This window comes from Anomalospiza imberbis, chromosome 2 (genome assembly GCF_031753505.1).
Source record: "Anomalospiza imberbis isolate Cuckoo-Finch-1a 21T00152 chromosome 2, ASM3175350v1, whole genome shotgun sequence".
Classification (NCBI taxonomy): domain Eukaryota; kingdom Metazoa; phylum Chordata; class Aves; order Passeriformes; family Viduidae; genus Anomalospiza; species Anomalospiza imberbis.
In genome coordinates, this window is record NC_089682.1 from 64436911 (window position 1) to 64456106 (window position 19196).

The 19196-nt window shown below is 35.9% G+C and overlaps 1 protein-coding gene across 4 annotated transcripts in view; it reads right to left on the reverse strand.

The window, feature by feature from the left end:
• CNTN5 (contactin 5) overlaps nt 1–19196 on the reverse strand; it is a 601944-nt gene that overhangs the window by 47964 nt on the left and 534784 nt on the right. For all 4 annotated transcript variants that reach the window (XM_068181456.1, XM_068181453.1, XM_068181454.1 and 1 more), the window contains exons 13-14: nt 15381–15508; nt 14268–14443 (exon numbers count right to left, since the gene is read on the reverse strand). In XM_068181456.1, the coding sequence (XP_068037557.1) occupies nt 14268–14443; nt 15381–15508 (304 nt within the window). The remainder of the gene's footprint in view (nt 1–14267; nt 14444–15380; nt 15509–19196) is intronic.

Genomic DNA, 19196 nt, shown 5'->3' on the forward strand with positions numbered 1-19196 from the left:
AGTCTGAGCAACTCTTAAATGCAGCTTTCATCTTACAAAATGTATGTGTCCTAATACCCTCTTGTGAGGATTATCAGAACAGTGCATTTATACAATTATTAGTAGGGATTAAAGAAGAGCATTTCAGGTTTTTAATAACTTTGACTTTGCTTAAAGCACATTGTGCATATTTGCATGTTCAAAGCGAATTATTCCAACTAGCACAAAGAAATTCATTAAGGAGATGAACAGAAATATTTTGGATGCTATCCGTGGTATTAAAAAAATTCCTCTTAGAAATTAAGAACTTTCTTTCTCTCCCTCTTTACTGTAATATAGTGACATTTGGAATATGTCTTGCTACTGTGCTAAAATTAAGATTGCTTGACAGATAATATTGATTGATTTTTTTAATTAATAGAGAAGTTAATACTAAATATGAATGAGAAAATATGATCAGATTCTTAGCCTTCCTGATGAAATATGTATGTATTTAATGCTGAAAAGTGCAAAAAATATATAGAGAATATAAAGAGAGAACCAGTTCAAATTTTTATTTTTTAGAATTTTAGCCAACAGTCATTACAATTCCCCAAAGTTCACTTTAAGAAACATTAATTGAGCATAGGCATTTCCTTTCTCAGATTTGGTCTACTTTGCTAACCAAGCAAATACTGACCATCTTATTTCTATCCCATGCAGTGATTCTAATTTTAATAATTTCGATTCTGAGTGAATCGAATTGTACCCCGCATTCAAAATAAAATATTTCTAGGGGTGTAAGTATTGATACATCTCTAGCTGCGCTAGAAGTCTATCACTGAATTCACCTAGATTCATATTTGCTTTTTTTTTTGGCTTATACTTATTCTGTGCTCATGTTGACACACTCAGATCTTTATCCTTATTCATTAGGAACTTATGAGCTCCCTTTTCATAGCCAGTCGTTCACATGTACATGACCTTCTTTTCCATAGAATTGCATTTCCTGTCTGTTCCCATCTGTTATTTTCATCATCTGCTGTATTGGTAAGATGTCCAATTTTGTTCCATACAATCATTTTTACAGTCATTTGCATACTTCTTTCTTTAATGCCAAGGTCATTAATGGCAAGATGAAATAGGATTCATTTCAAGATCCAATCTTCTATAATTTAGTTTTTTCTTTTTAGGCAGAAGCGTTCCTTTGCAGCACATCTTGGCACACTTCTTCAGTCAATCTTCTCTGCATTGCCATTTTTTGAACTAACTTGTTGTAATATTCCATGTAGAATCAAGGAAAAATCTTTTCCAAAGGATATTCAAATGCAAAGAAGAAAAAGAGAGGTGGAGACATTAAGACTGCCTCTGAGGCCAAAGTGAATATGGGCATGATCTATAGCTTTATAACCCTGTAGATCTAAGAGCATGATTACCATGGGAGTGTTTTGCCTTCTGAAGTGGCCTAGGTAATGATGTTGCTGAAGGGAAGACAGTCAGACCAGTCAAGCCATAATGCAATTCTTATATTCTTGCTCTGGCATATGAGAATTCACAGCAGGGGAAATGGATATCTCAGTTCTCTATAGCTCGAAATGCAAAAGAAGAGCACACACTCCTACCAGGAATCAAATTCAGGATATAAATTTTTAAAGTTGTATAACAGTAGCATTTACTAGCTATTGAAACTGGTTGCTCAATATCACTAGTGATCTTGGTACAAAGCTTTAGTTACTAAAAGGATAAGACCAGAATCAGTCCACATTTGACCTCTTTTGAGGGTAATTTACATCTAATGTGTGTTTTATTGTTAAGTGTGAGGAATAACGTAATGGATAGCAACTGTCTGGTTTCATTGTTCAGGAGCTGTTAAAAATCCTGGCTGTGACTCTAACTTCCAGAGGGTTCATGAATGTGTAAATTCTAATATTCTTATCAGGAAAAATATATGTATTTCATCTGTACACCTGTATAACTGGGCAGACAAGCATCAATTGAAAGAATTGTTGCTGTAAGTGGAGAACAGTGCAGTATAATAGCTGTCTATGAAACACTTTTATTACAACATAACAGGATGTGCAGCCAGCATTCCTAAGGATGTGTGAGTGGATTAAACTGAGTGTGTTTAATACAGATAGGTATATGCTCAGACACTGGATTCTTGATCATAATCAAGAAAATAAGGACACAGTTTAGCTTCCATTTAGATAAGTAGGAGATATATTTGATCAGGGACTCTAGAAATAATACTGCATTACTGCTGTTCAGTGACAATTATAAAGTGATCTTCATTAATTTTACAGACTCTTCCAGGCCTTGGAAGACAAATTATTTGTTGATTAGTTTATCCTGTTGTTGTGGTTTGACACAGAAGTGAATTTTTTCAGAAAGTTAAGGTCAAACTAATTAGTAGTCAGGTTTAGATATTGGTGCTTAGTGATTACTAAAAAGCATAGACATGCTTCTGAGAACACAGGGGGTTAAAAACAAGAACTCCCAGGGGAACTCTCTTTTTGGTTCCAGTTGTTGGAGAGTGCAGACTCTCCCCTGCCCAGCCACGGGCTGGGTGGGGGAGGGGAAGCCATGTGGCCTGGCAGAGGTGGCCCAGGGGCTGAAGGACTGGAACCGGGACGGCCCCTGTGGACAGAAGGGTGGAGAGAAACTGAGATGCCTTTGTTACCCCCCGCCCCCCTCAGAGGGAAAGAGACAGAGAGCCTGACGGCACCTGGAATTTGCTGGCAGAGGAGAAGGGGGGTGAGGGTGGAAGGTGCCCAGCCCCAGCCGTAGAAGTTGGAGTCCTGGGCAGAGATTTCAGCCGTCTGGGGAGTCTGAGATTTTTAACCCTCTCCTGAGAAATTAAGGCTTTCTAAAATATTAGTCCTCCTCAGTCTGAAGTAGAAGAGAGACAGTCTGAAATCTAAGATGTTAGAAAAAAGAATTTTTAAGTGGGAGGAGATGATAGAGTAGCTGTTGGCTGGACTTTTCTTGTTAGCCATAAACTAAACACATTCCTCCTGCAACAGAGACTGCATTTTTAGGAGGATGCAATAGTGAGCCAAAAAACCTGTTTCAGTGACCACCAGCACAGGAATGGAGTAGACAGAAAAGAGCTGAGGAAGGTGTGGTGATGTCCTCTGTCTTCAGGAAGAAGAGGATGTGGTGATGCCCCCTGTCTTCAGGAAGAAAATGATCTCTATTCTTGAGACCCTCAGCCCCAGAGGAAGAAGAAAATGGGGGGGACTGTAGTCCCAAAATGAGAAGCTAAACTGTTATTTCTTTTCGTCCTTAGCAAAGCATCCTTAAAAGAGCCCTATGAGCAGTCTGTCCATGCACAGTAGTGAGAGCACGGTGACATGGAAAGTAAACTGTCATACTGGCCGATTTTCTTGGGGCGGTTGCCATTTGTGACATGGAAACACAGAAGGGTGGCAATTGTGTTTCCTGGGGGGGTGGTCTATAGTGCAAGAGAGACTCCTCTCTCCCTTAATAGACTGAATATTGATTATCTGAAGAGTGGCAACCTAATCAGGAATCCCGGGTGGTGTCTCACTGTAGTTTATTAGAAATTAGGTGGGGGGAGGAGGAGTGTTTTCGAAGGTCTTCATCCTGAATTTAGTGTGTGTGTCTTTTATAGTAGAAGTAGCTTAATAAAGTTTTTTTTTCCTTTATTTCTAAGCTTAAACCTGCTCTGCTCTGTTCCTGATCGCATCTCACAGCATTTATTTTGGGAAAAACTATTTTCATGGGGGGCACTGGCATTGAGCCAGCATCAAACCATGACACCTGTAATGAGAGGCTCTAGGCCACAAAGAGGTCTGGGGGACGTTAAACTTATGTGCTGGCTTTCTAGGTTTTAAGAAAATTTCTGCACCTTGTCATTGTAGTTGCTACTTGAACAATTACAATCCAGTTGAAAACAAACCCTACTAAGTGGGAATGCAGCAGAGACTCCAATAAGAAAAATATCTAAGGTCAAAAACTTTCTTGTGCTTTTAGACTTCTGTCAGTGGAAAAAGATGTGATACTTCAGCAAATAGAGACATTCACTTCCCCTTGGTGGAAGACAAAAACTGGTTGATTATAATGGAAACAATGTAAGAAGGTCTCTCTCACCTGGGCTAACATGATTTAGGACAGCCTGGTGTATCAGCAACTTTGTGGTCTCAATTTTATTCAAAGCTGAAGTTAGTGGCATTTAAATTTCTTTGTCTAGGTCTAAATTTTGATGCTATTAAGTGTATGTTTTTAAAAGCTGCCCTTTATTTCACTGGTTTTATGCTCTTTCTTGACAGGGAATATTTTGAAAGAAGTTCATTATTTCAAAGTAGCATGTTGTTAGAAAAAAATCCATATTCCTTGGTGTCATGAGCATCAGGTATTATCCACTTAGCCAAGCATCAGTACCTTAATCTCAGTATAAACTTCTATTGTATTTTACTGAAGCTAAAACTTAAAAGAAAACAAACCAAAACTGATAGGTACAACAACCAAATTTTAGTGATTTTCAGGAAAGCTAAGAGTAACCTTCAAGGTCAGCATCAGCTACAGACCTGCATTAAGCAGCCAATAAATAATAGAACTCAGAATGCTATCAATCATGACTAATGTTTCTCTCCAGGACTACAAATTATTGTACCATTCATATTATGCTCCCAAGCATCCCATTCATCTAGTTCTGGGCAGCTCCAATGCTGAATGATGTGTCAAGCTATGGCTCTGTCTGCTTCAGTGTGGCATGTTGTCTGAGGTCATAGCCATATCTGCAATGTATCTAATTAGCTGTACATCTAAGGTATTGCTTGCAACTATTTATTTTCCAAAAATTGGTGCCACCTATGCATTAGCATTTGCTTTTGATGTGGAAATACTTCCCCAAATTCAAAAAGGCTCCAAGGAGCATATAACATGCATACTTTGCTCATTAGTAATGACATCATTGCATTTGTCTTTTGCACTCATTGTCCTAATATTTGGGGGGTTTGCAGAAACAAACAAACAAAAATGACTTTTTTTTTCTGTTGGGAAATTAATATTTCTTCAGTCACCTCAATTACCCGCAGAGAGGAACTTACGTGCGGATTTTTTTTCCTCTCATAAATTTTAAATCTCTTAAATCTTTCCATCTCATAAATCTTAAGAGGTTGTTGTGGGAGCCTGGATTTATACTAGCTAATTATTTGAACAATCAATCACTTAACTGCCCAGGTGCAGAAGGTGTGCCTACCATCACCAGAGGCTACAGATGGATGTTGGATAACATAAGGGAAGTGGCTGATAAGATGCAGATCCTGCAAGTTGGGGTCCTACATTTTATCATGCCAAAGTCCTTTCACCAGTGACTAGCTGTGGAAATTCCCTTCTAGAGGAGTAGTAGGACATTCACACACAGCCCGAAGGAATTCACTCCTTCTGGTGGGCCATAATTGACTCAGTTTCACTGATATAAGAGGCAGCTGTGATGTCTTAGTTTTAGAATGTGTCATAAACCATCAGACTCCAAAAGTGTCCCATGATCCAAAGGATTACATCATCCAGCATAAAATTCCCTGCCCCAGGTAGTTGGGTATGCCCACTCAAACCTGAGTAAATATAAACCCAGTGGATTTTGTTTTTCTCCCACCCCACATGGCTCAAGACAGTGACAATAATTTTGACTAGACTAGGACCTTCACCACTGAGAAGACCAGAAGAAGAGAACCAACAGAATCCATGCAGTGGTGACACATTTCCTGTCTCCCTGTCATTCTCTTTCTTTCCCTGCTCCCACTCTCTTTTCCTCTTTCTTTCTCTCTCTCCCCCTTTCTCCCTCACATTTACTGTTAAATAAAAATCCATACTAGTGACTTTGACATATGGTCTCATTTGCACCTTAATTTGGGCAAAGACATCTCTCTAATTTTAATAACCAGATCTTAACAGTTATGAGTTGTTTTGCAATAAACAGCTTTTACATATGTTTCTTCCCTCAAATGAAGAGAATTAAACTTAGAATTAAACTTATTCTTCCTGTGAGAGTGAGTTCATTGTCCTGAGCCAGTTGCTAGGAAACCTCTCTGTTAATCTGTCCATTCATTTGCTGAGTTTTTATCTCTAAACCAAGGTGGTCCATTCAGTGTATCCAACCTTTTCTTCTGAAACTTTTGCACAATTCTAATTTCTAATCAATTTCTGAAGACTTTGCACAATTTCTAATCTGCATGCATTTGAAAAGGAGCTCACAATTATACCCTAGAGAACTTTCTTAACATCTAGTATGCCTTTCTCCCTTATCTCTTCCATGAAAGAATTATGCCTGCATTGGTTATTACATAATTTATTGCATATGCTCAAATTACAGAATCATATGTGGAAAATATATATGAAATATCATTATTTTTTCATTGTATCAAACCCAGCTTTCATTTAATCTGCTTCTAATGCTGCTCATTTTCCACATTTATTGTCATACTTCCCTTCTACTCCAACTGCAGTTCTTTGAATGTAGCTCCAATTTATCTTGGAAAGAGGGACAAAAAGCCAAATAAGTTCATAGTACTGGGTAGTTGGTAGAGATGACGTGTTGACCCACAGCTCTCAACTTCTGCACTGCAAGGGCTTGAAGACTGCCTAGTACTGTGCAGAGGATTCAGGCTGTGAACTCAGCCTGGACAACATGCGGTGAAAACTCTCTCTTTGCCTGGGAAGAATGTGTCTAAAGTGGGTAATGAGAATATTACAAATGATCACGATTCAACAAAAGCTTAAATCAAAGGGAAGAAAAGAATGGGCAAACACTGACTGCCATTGCAGGGAAACTTTTATGATGAAAATCAAAGTGGAGTTTGGGCCACTTCTTTACTATGACTACAGGGATTTATCAAGGTTTGCTGCCTGTCTAAATCTTTTGACAGTGAGAGGTGAGGATGCTTTCCTACAAAGTGGTTTTTATACACCGTGTTTGGGAGGTACTAAAAGTGTAAAAAGATTCTATTCTGTTTAAACTGAGAACAATAAAACAATGCTGTGTCAAGTAAAAAAGACTGAGATTTGATCCTAAACAAAAATGACCTGGGTTGTTAATGACAGCTTTTTCAATTTAAATGATCATTTAAAATATACGGGTGTTTTTACATATAATACACAGGTTAGGTGAATTCCTGACTCATATATTACTTCATTTAGCAAAATAGCCTTTATAAATAAATTCAGTTAGATTAAATTGAAAAATTATTCCACAGTTAATTTTTGCTATATTTGAATGGCAATGGAGGTTTTTTTGGTGAGTTTATCTGAAGCAAACAAATTATTATACAGAATAACCTTATAGCAGTGTTATCTTTGTACCATCAACAGTAAGTGAGGACCAGCAATACAATAAAGTTCTTTCAAATAATGGTGACAATTTATATGTACATTATGATGGATTGTTGGCTTCAAGCCAAATTCTTTCCATATTCTGTTTAGGGCAATTTAAGTACCATTTCATGCAAATTCTCAGGTTTGAACATATCCACTACAACTGTCTAATGCTTGTGATGATTCCAAATTGCAAATACTTAATCTGAGAAGCAGCAGATTTCTTGGTTGATATATTGGTAATAGAAAATTATATTCTGAACTCTGTCTTTTAATGATATGCTGATATGATTTGGAATAAAGAAGATGAAATAATTGTTATAAGTTTTGTTGTGATCAATGGTATGAGGCGGGATAATAATGGTGATATATCAGTAACCCAGCTGATGCAGATTGACTCAGGCATACCTGAAAAAACATAACTTGCATTTCCCCTGTCTATAAGAATTTAAAAGGATGTTTTTAGGTTCGTGAATCCTTAAGAATCATGCTGGGGGAGTGCAGACCCTTTGAGTGGCAGTATTTATGAACAGTTTGCATAGACATGGGAAGAATTATGAAAAGAGTTGTTTTGGTGAGTACTGGTGGTTTTGAGTGGATGCCAGGGAGTGATGAAGTGTTGAGAGTGACTAGAGAAAACATGAAAAAACTTGAAATTCTTCCAATGCATCTCAAGTGCATCTTGAATTGCTGCAAATGAGTTTGATTAATTTTATTGAATGAAGGTAAAAAAAGAGATGAAGTTAAAAGAATATTAGCTGTCAGGTGGTCTGTTATGTACTGCTGTAGTTTTGTGAAATCAAGGGATTAACAAGAACATGGAAAAAGCAGTGAGAATGGGAAAGAATGAGAAAAGAGATGGGATAGGAAATGGCAAGCTTCAGGACACAGATACCCACTACACTTCTGATGCTAAATTCATGTTCTGTATTTGAGATTTTATTACCATGGGAAAAAAGGAAGAAAAGACCTCTAGAGGCTCCCTCCAGTGCAGTAGGTTACAATGAAAATGATGATTATGGTTTGCTGTTTTTTTTTGCCTAGTGTTATATGATTTTCTTTGAGACCGACTTACATTTCCTATTTGTTAATATTAATTGGAATATGTTAATTACGAGCAGTTGTTACACAATGATTGATTGTTAAGATTCTTAGTATGTATATTGTTGGATAACATTTATGAAGTATTTATGTGAATGTTATCTATTGTGCTGCATGCTGTGTCTTGGTTTACTAAACAAGAGACAAAGAAAGGGGGCAAGAAGTAGAGGTGAGCTTCAGGACAGTGAAAGCTTCTTTCCATGACACTTTTCTGTAGCAACACAATTGAGGTTCACAGGTGCAAGGCTTTAAGAATAAAACCAAAAGATTGGGAGTGTAAGAACTGAAATGGAGAAATACTACCAGGAAGGATTTGGAAAGCACTGCCACAGCAGCTGGGGAGAAAGGCTGCAGAGCAGCAAGTGTAAAATAGCCAGCAGAGCTTTAAATGGAAACTTCTTTAGGAACTGATATTGATCAGTTGTTCAAACAATCAAGTCTGCTGTTATAGCCCAGATTAACACTGTGCCAAGCAGTTAAATGATCCATCAGCTTCAAGTAAACAGAGGGAAGAATGGACTGTCATGAAATGTCTTTTATTTATCCCAAGGTTTTTTGCTTTTGAATGCTTCTTGTAAACAAGGAAAGGTACAAAATACCACAATGGAACAAATCAGTAAAAATTATCTGACTGTATTTCATGACTTATTACAATCATTTTTTTAATAGAAATTGGCCAGGAATGTTAAGAGGCTCACATTTTCCAAAATTAGTGGTTATCCCCCTTGTCTAAAACAAAATTAAATAGAAGAGTTCAGAGAATTGTCAAGGTTGGAAAAGATCTCTAAAAACATCAAGTCCCACTGTTATTTCAGCACTGCTGTGTTCACCCTTAAACAATATTCCCAAGTGCCACATCCACACTCCTTTTGAACATTTCCAAGATTGGTGATTTCACCACTTCCTTGGGCAGCCTGTTCCAACGCTAGACCACCCTTCTAGTGAAAAATATTTTCTAACATCTAATCTAAATCTCTCCTGGTGAACCTGGTCACTCCCTCTCAGCCTGTCACTTGTTATCTGGGACAGGAGAACAGATCCCCCTCACTAGATTCTCCTTTGAAGTAGCTGAAGAAGGCAGTAAGATCCTCCTCAGCTTCCTTTTCTCCAGGCTAAATGAGATCAGATGTTGCTTATCATCTCTGTCCCTTACTCTCTATTAAAAGCCAAAGCCACAAGCACGTGCATGCAACAATTTACACACTTTTTTGATTCTAGGAAAGGTTTAGAGTGTCTCTTTCTAACACAGCATCAAATAAATTCAATCAGTTCACCAGAACTGTTTATATCCTGGAAGCAACGCATGGTAAAATGCAGTATTACAGTGTGGTCTTCTTTGTGTTTGGATTTTGGTTTGTATTTACCAGTCAGGGAACTCAAAGTCCAGAAATCCCTATTTTCTTTAGTACACTATCTAAATTACAATAGCTATTTATTACCAAAAGACAAGATTTTTTTTTTTTTTGTTTAAAGTGCTCCTGACTGCTCAAATAGGTAACTGCTGTAGCATGAGAAGTGGACAAAACCTGGTAATGAGCACAAGGCTGAAATATCTAGAGATTAGAGTTGACAGTAATGGCTGTATTCAGCCTCTTCCATCAGCAGGAATGGATTGCAACAGACAGTGAAACAAATTTGTAGCAATGATACTGATATGGCAGCTTTACCCTGAACAGAAATTCACTGTGCATAGAGCTTATCTTCTGCAAGGCTCTGACAACTATTGCTGTTTTCCTCATGTGAGGGGGCAGTTGGGGTGTCACATAAAACCCATATTTAATTAACCTTGTTTGAGTTTACATCCAATAAAGAGGAAAGACATTATTATTAACAACCTGCTGTTTTAATTGATTTCATGAAGTGTAGAACTTAGCTCTTCCTATTTAGAAATGCTTAGGAAATTTTAATCTTAATTTGTTGATATGATAAAATAACTACAAGAAATTAGGGTGTGACTTGAAAATAAAAGGAAAGGTGTAAATTTATGCATTGTCCAAAGTTCTAGGTTATCAAATTGAAGTCTCCAGTACTAGGCAGGAATTAAAAGCATTGTCCAACCTCTATCTACTGTTGTCCTTTTTGAAGTAAAACAGTAGATTTCCATTCACTTCCATGTGAACAAATAACCATTGTAAAATATAACATGACAAGTTGTACTTATTGCTTCCCCTGGTGGCAGTTTCAGCTAAGATCAAAGACCAAGAACATATTCAAACCAAATCACTTTCCTGAGTCTGAAAAGTCAAGGTGAGGAACATTAAGAGCAATGCTGTTGCTTACCAGTCTGTGGATAACCACAGTAAATCATTTTGTTTGGTTGCTATGAAAACAGTATCAGCCTTCAAGCACAGAGTTGGAATTATGAGGGTGAGATGAAAATCTACTGAAAAAATCAGATATTTTTAGATGAAAAAGGGATACGTCTATGAGAAAATTAAGGTCGGTAGAGATTTTAGGAGAAAACATTTTGAATAGAATTTTGACTAGGACTTCTACATTTGGCACAAGGGACAGAAAATCAAAGTTATCTTAATAAAAAATAGCAAGTTTATACTTTCTGAGTTCATTGCATACTGTGTTGCTACAATAAAATTTTGGAAATTCAGATTTCCATGCAAAATGTTTCTATTAATTAGACAGATTATCCCTCACAGAACCTAAAATGTTATCAAGTCTTTTGTTAGACAAAATTAGACTTTACCAATGCCAAAGGATTCCGGTTCTATATAATCCTCGGTGCTATTGTTTTTCCACCAAAGGTACTGTGAAGTTGCATATACACAACATTTGGGATCTTTTCTTTTCCTAGACTTCTATCTGCAGTCATTCCAGTAAAAATCAGCTGGCCCATTTTCTTTAATATTCACTTCATACACATGTTGACATCCTCATCACACTTATCTTTTTGCCAGGCAAGTCCTTGAAGTACCTAAATTGGTATGGGTACTAAATAATTGATACCTCAGTAAAGAACAGCAAAAATACCTTCGGTTTTTATGAAAGATTACTTCTCAATATGAAAAATTATAGCAGCTTTTTTGGTACAAAAGCTACTGATAAAATTTCAAAACAAAAATAGTAATTTTTATTAGTAAGAAAAGATTTTCTTTTTAATTGTAATTGCTAGGGATCATGCAATTTTAGTAAGTGAAAGTTTATCTTCAGCCCAAATAGATGTTACTTTGGTGATAGCTTTTATAACACTGCATTAAGCATCAAGATGTTCATCATACCTAACACTTGGGTCTGCCACGGTAAAATTATGAGCACTGCAACAGTGATGAGAGTTTTACAGTGGTTTTATTATTAGCAAAAACCATTTAAATAATGTTTAATTTGTCAGGCTTTAAAACAAATAAGCAGACTGCCGACAAGCCTGAAAATATTTTTATCTGATGAAGTATCAGTGTATGGACAAAAAATGGACCTATAATTCTGTGTCTTCATGCACACAAAAGATTTTTTTTTTCTTAAACGTACTCCATTAAAAAGCATTTTGTTCAGGCCCAACTCATGCAATTTTGAAGTGTTTCATTCATAAGAACAAAATAAGGGATATAGATAGAACCCTATCAGACTTCAAGTTCCTATTTTCTCCATTGATAAACCTATGGCTTTAACTCATTGTGTATCTCACCTTTGAAACCGGATAGGTTAAAGGAGATTACATGACAGGAAAAAAGGAATTTTATCTGCCTTTGTCCCCAGTACCTGGTCATGCTTTAGATTTTAGAGGAGTAAAGAAATACATTTTTAACTTTTTGATTAATTTCTCATTCTCATGTAGTTAACAGAATTTATAGTGAAAGACAATTGACAACATTCCACAAATGAGTAGGTATGGGAATCGTGTCAAAACACAAAAAAATTCCTGTATTACCACAGCTGCTATTACCACTTTCAAGATTTACATCTCTCAATGGATCCAGCTTCATTTCAGGACAATGCAAAAATCAAGATATTTTAACTACTACTTTATGAGAGACTTGTTCAGCCTGGAGCAGGCTGAGGTGAGAACTTGTTGCCATCTACTTCCTTATTAGAGGAAGCAAAAAGGTAGGTGCAGATCTCTTCACACTTGTGACCAGTGGCAAGACCCAAGGCATTGGCCTGAAGTTGTGCTAGAGCCTGATAGAGTTCAAGAAGTGACAGAACAACACTCTCAGGCACATGATGTGACCCTTGGGGTGTCCTGTGCAGAGCCAGGAGTTGGACTTGATGATCCTTGTGTGTCCCTTCCAACTCAGCTTATTCTGTGATTCTGTGAGCATTACTATTTTCACTTAGTAAAATTGCAGTAATACTCTAGCAGCACAGTTAGGAGGAGGTCATAAACTCAAATAGCTGGTTAAATCTATCAAGTTTTGGCCAAATTTTAATCATGTCAAGACAATTAAAGCAATGAGTAATTTTAATGAGATTTGCATGAGTATTTGACTGAAAATATGATGATGTCTTTGATACTTTGAATAAGCCTTATTTCTATGAGTTTGAGGGCTTTCTCTTATAGGAATGAAATTAATGTGGAATTCTTGGGAGAGATCTAAAAAATCCTATTTTTTCCTATACTAAATTATATTAAATTAGCTTTCTTTTGACATGAGATATGAAGTTACATTGAAAATTTCCTAGCCTGTGTATTTTTTCCAGTGATTAAAAATTTCCTTTGAAGAGAGATGCTGAAATACAATGCAAGAATCATGTAGCATGTTTTAGACTTCAATTTTTTGGGAATGACTTAAAGTTAAATTGTAATCATAGGGTGTTTTCTTGAATCAAAAAATGATCTTGAAGTTAAAAAAGAGTGAAAATTTTCCTTCTTACATAAAATAGTGTTGTTTTGAGTGTTATATTCCTCAGATGAAGATAACTATGTTAAGAAACTTCCCACTAAAATATACCTCGCTAATGTTGTTCAATTAGAAGGTTTATTGAAGTAAACTGAAATTTTAAAAACATCAACCCCCCACCAAGAGGATATGACTTCAATAAAGAGTATGCTTTCCTTTCATATAAGCAAGCAGAAGAATAAATTGATTGCAGCTGACAAGGTTTTTAATGCAAAGTTAACTTTGCTACATTGTACTCAAATGAGATAAATTAAGTTTTAAAATTTCCTGACCTTTATGAACTTAATTTTTCTCTGTTAACATAGCATGGACATTTGATTTACATTTCATTAGTTGGAAGATTCAGTTAAATGACTGTAGTTTCCATTTTCAAGCTTGTTCACATTAAAAGATTTCTTTCTACTAAGAAATGTTCAAATCATTTTACATGGGACAGGTTTGAAATTCTTTACCATACCATTTGATCACATTAAACTCTTTTTGACTCAGGTGGCAATATTTGAAATTGGTATGCATATTTTTGTCCATATGATTCATATTGACTTAAATAATGGTTACATGGTTAGGAATTACCTCATGAAGGGAAGTTAGCAAATATAGCCCTTGCTATTCAGATATTAAAATATATTCTAGGCAAGTAAAGCGTTGGGAGGTGAGGGCATTTCGCCAGCCATGTTATCTGTGAGAGAGACGTCAATGCTCATAGCAGCATCCTTTCTATATTAAAATCAGCAGAAGAATGCAAGTAGAATTTTATGAAAACTCCTTTCTGTTCTCTCACAAAGATTATCTGATGCATCACTAATAATAGGATATACAAATTTAATATCTTCTTGAAGAATACTACTTGGAGTAATTCTAGTGATCTGCAGTTTGCACCTCTTCTATCTAACATTTCTTTCCAATATTACTGAAACCAGTTATCTCTCAGTTTGGTCAAAATTTAGTAAATGTGAGACATATAAAAGCATGCAAATTTCTATCAGTTCCCAGCACAGTGATGACAAATGCATGGTCACTTACTGCCTTGATGCTTTCAAAGTGTCCACCCTCTTTCTCAAAGTCAATTGGCTGCCCATTGAGCGTCCAGTAGAAGGTGACATCCATTGTGCTGTCATGAAGGGCTTTGCAGCTGAGGACGATGCTCTCTCCAACCGTTAACTCAATCTTCTTGGGAGTCAGCTCTATTCTTGTAGGTTCTAGAAACAGAAAAGTGTTAGGAACATTCAGATGGAAGTCTGCTTATAGTGCCACACCAACATAATAGGATTGACTACTGCTGAGTATACTCAGAGCTTACATGAGCTGTTACTATGAATTGCAGACAGTCAAATATTGAAAGATATTCATAATACACACTGAAGTATGACACTGGGGGTCAGAAGGTACAGACAGTTTCATGGAGTTAATAAGGCAGAATCCTAAATAGCAATCTATGGGATATCTGACATGGATTAATTAACTAATTTTATCAGTTTCAGGAAAACCTTTTTTTTTTTTTTTTTTTTTTTTTAAGCCAGCAGCACCTGGAACCTTGTGATTGCATGAAAATTTCAGTTTTGTCACATAAAATAATAAAGAATGTTTCCTGGATTACTAAATACAGGAAGACAATGAAAGTCCAATGAAAAATGAAGTCAAAAGGATTGAACACCTGCAAAGAAAATTAATGAATTCAGCTGAAAAATGAAAAAAAAAAGTTCAGAATTGGATTGTTACTCAGTGGTTTTATTATTATTATTAATCTTCTAAGGTACTACCTTTCTCTGGATGTTATGTAGATACAATTATTACTTTAATTTAAAGGTTTCTTCTCATACAGAAAAAGTTAGGGGTAAGTGAGTTCTCAAAGATAAAAAATGTTAAAAGGCTATTGAGTCCTTTACTTATAGAATTATTTATAGTTTGAGTAATTTAATATATATATTAATTCTTATGACACATCTACAATAAAACAGCTGGAGTTTGCAATCTGATTCGATGTCTGACCAGATGGAGTTTAGTCCCCTTAGCTTGTTGGAAATGCTTTTTTATTCTGTCTGGAGAATGCTGCTTTATGGCTGGCTGGGGATTCTAAGTAATATTTAAATATCAGTCAAAAGAAATCATCATTACCATCAAAGATTTTTTTCATACCTTTAACAGACACTGATGCAATGATTTCTGCAGATCCAAATACATTTACACCTTGGCATAAATACCGCCCTTCATCAGACTTAGAAGCATTCAGGATTCGCAGACTCCCATGTGGAAGAACAGTTATCCTGGAAAGGATAAATACAAAAATATATAAATATCTCTCACATCCTACCAGCCAAATTCTATGTTGATATCTTTCAGAGATAATAAATAGGATTAAGGACTGCTGCCTCTGTAGCAAGTGATGATGAAGATGATAATTGAATTATCTTCTGTTTCAAAAAGATTTTAATAATCCATTTTACTACTCCTTCCTTAATTCAAAATTTTCACGGAAGCATCAGTGGATTAGTATCCTTTGACACTTATTAAGGGTGAATTGTATTGAAAATTTGTAGAACAGTAAAAAAGGTAATCCTTCATAATTTGTCTTCAAAGTTTCACCACTATAATATTGTCAAATCACATTTCAATATCAAGCACAGGCTATTCCATCTAGAAAAAAAATTACCTTAGAAATCAGATCTGAGAAGACTAGGAAGCAAAATTCATAAGACAAGAAAAAACCCCTATAAAATTAATTGTATCTGGTCAAAACAGGATTTATGGCATCACAGCACAGTGTAGGAAAGGGGCTTAAATAATCTTTGCTTTTTGTAGATGGGCTTTTATTTTTTTTTTCTGAATATATAATTCCATGTCCACTATACCTCTTGGTAAGTAAGCCCACTAAAGCATATTAATGAAAAATGTTCAGCTGCTCATATTTAGGAGTTTTAAATTTTGTTTTTGCTTGCACAATATTAATCATAGAGTCCATGAAGCAACATGAAAATTAACACTCTTTTTGCTCTTCTAAAATGACAAAGACCGTGAATTTATTCTATTTTAGAGTAGCAGCCTGGAAAAGCAGTACATAATCATGGCTCTTTTTCTGACAGAGAACTAGGAGCCTAAAAGGAATATGACGACTCTTAGATTGTATTCAATCCAAGCCCTGCTTGCAGGTGTTGTGTATCCTTTCCCAGATTAGGCAGTGGTTACACCTTTCGCAAAGGTCTTGGGAGATGTAGACTGGGAGCATGTACACTGGAAGCAGATAGTCCTCAGCAAATGCTTTCAGGTATCCCATAGAAGTGGGGGAGGACATGGGATGCCTCCTTCTCCTGTGTTTGAAAACTAAGGGAAGACCTGTGTTAAAGAATCTAAATAAGTAGGTGGGGGGCTCTTCTCCAGGGATTGTTGGATTTTTAGATATACCTGTCCAGTGGGGACTTTCTAGATGATACAGTATAGACTGACACTCCTTCTTCTGGGTATCCTTTGTGGAGTCTATGATCAGAAATCATGAAGGGTATAATGTTGTGTTTTACTCCTGAGAAGTATTTAATCAGGAGTATGGCACTTTGGACAGGATTGGGTTGGGCTCTTCAGCAGCAGCGGAGGGTAGGAATTACATTTATAGACTGCATGTGTTAAACTTCACCGCTGTTACCTTTGTTTTATATTGAGAGTGATTTACACTTTAGGCTTAAAATTCAATATTATGCTCAAATTAAATCATTAATATGAGACTGTATTTCTTTCTTTCTTTCTTTCTTTCTTTCTTTCTTTCTTTCTTTCTTTCTTTCTTTCTTTCTTTCTTTCTTCCTTCCTTCCTTCCTTCCTTCCTTCCTTCCTTCCTTCCTTCCTTCCTTCCTTCCTTCCTTCCTTCCTTCCTTCCTTCCTTCCTTCCATTTTTCTTCAAAAAAAAGAATAATATTCCCTATTTTCTAACTCTGTGAGAAAAGGTGGTTTATTATCTGAGGTTTATAAACATTATGGTGGAGAAAACAGAATTTCATTACAGTGAAAAATGTGCTTCTGTTCACTTCAGATGTGAAACCACTCACTGCTCTCAGCAGACAGCAGAAGAAAATAATAGTTTTCAAAGTGAATGGGACAGAGGAAGGGCATGTCAACTCTAGGGTTCCTCAATAAAACCTTAGGATTCATCTCCCATCCTGCTCTAAAAAAATATACACCAGTATTTGAGTCACATTATTTGTCTAAAGGTAATTTTATAGAAAATATTGTTGTATTAAGCAAATGACTCAGTATGAGAGTTTTGAGGGTCTGATTTTTTTTCCAACAAATAAGAAGGCTTGAGACTTTGTTGATATGTTACACCTTTGAAGAAACACTCTGCTTTAGAAAATGTCAGGGATGCAAGCTTTCTTCATTTTCTCTTGGTGTAATTAAAAAAAATTGTATCAACATGCTCAGTTTTCAGTGCTCTGATGATATCATTTATATGGCAATAGTCTTTGCAGAACAGTGGTAGATCTCATCAATATACTGACAGGATCAGGAAAAAAAAGGCTATTCCTTTAATGTCTGCAAATTATAGAAGCTTATACACAGTTTAAGTCCTGATATAAAACAGTTTTGAAATTCTGACCTTGGTGGAAAAAAAATTTAGATGAATATGGAAGATTATCTAATGAATCTTATGGGTATTGTCGATTACATTTCTTTGTACTTCAAAGCTGCTGTAATCCATGAGGGAAAGAGTAATCACTCAATCAAAGGAATTGCAAACACATATGCTGGTGAATTATTTGGCTCAGAAATTAATATATTCTTTAAGGTGCCTAGAACTCATCTGTTCTCCCCTTTTTTGTGTGTGTTTTAGAGAAAAACCAGAGGCCTGGTTATGATGGAAACTGAAATGCTTTATTTATGCATACAATACTTGCTGCACACAGCAGGAACATAGACTTCTCCTCCTTCCCTGCCAATATCTCTCAGTCACAGAGAGACCACCTGTGTAGCATGCCTACATATTTTAACAAAAAAAGTTTCATAGCAAAAAGTTTTTTTCACTTCATAAATAGAAGGGAAGCAAAGAGAGGAAAAATGGGACTGGGGTAGAATTAAGGATAATTCAGGAAAAGAAAACAACCCTAATTTATTAACTAGAAACTGAGGGAAAGATGGTGATAGATGAACAAACAGAGAAGAGATGGTTGAGAGATCAAGGTGAGAGTTTGGAAATTATTGTATTTAAGTATAAGAAAACTTATTGTAATCACATAAAGGAGATAGATGCTGTCCGTAAAAGGTTTCTGAAAAAAAGTGGCACAAAATCAGTGTCTCTGTAGAAAAGAGTTTTCATTTGTCTAATAACATGAAGAAAAGGAGATAAGAGTTGTCTTCGATGTCAAAAAATGTTTTGTCTTGAGGTCAACGGCAGCAGAGATTTTAGCAGTAATTGCTAGGAAAGAGGTATCAAGATATAACAGCAAATGGACTTGAGATAAAATAGAACGTGGATTAACTTAAGTACACTGAATGAGATTAAATTATTATAATATTTAATAAGAAGAAATATTTTCTAGAGAAAATAAGTTCAGATTTAATCTTCCATGGGTTTCAAGCATGATTTTCATGCTGAAATTCACATGACAGGTTAAAAACATTTAATACAAAAATTAAGGATTGTTAAGAAACTGGTTGAAGAAAAGACTTTTTTTTAGAGAGAGAAATTGGTTTTTATACTATGATATTATTTTTCAAAATGATCTGGATACAAAAAGGTTGCTAAAATTTAGATTAATCAAATGGTTCTTTGAGACAGCAACTGAGCATCAGATTCGTAGAAAAGCAGTACTTGTGACTCTGAACTAAGAGGACCATGCAGTAAAGGAAAATGCAACCCTAGAATATATCAGATATCAACCTGCATCTCTTTATGGAAGTATTAATACATGAAGTGCTGATAATAAGGACACTTTTGATCATCAGTATTCAGAAACATTAATTCTAATCAAG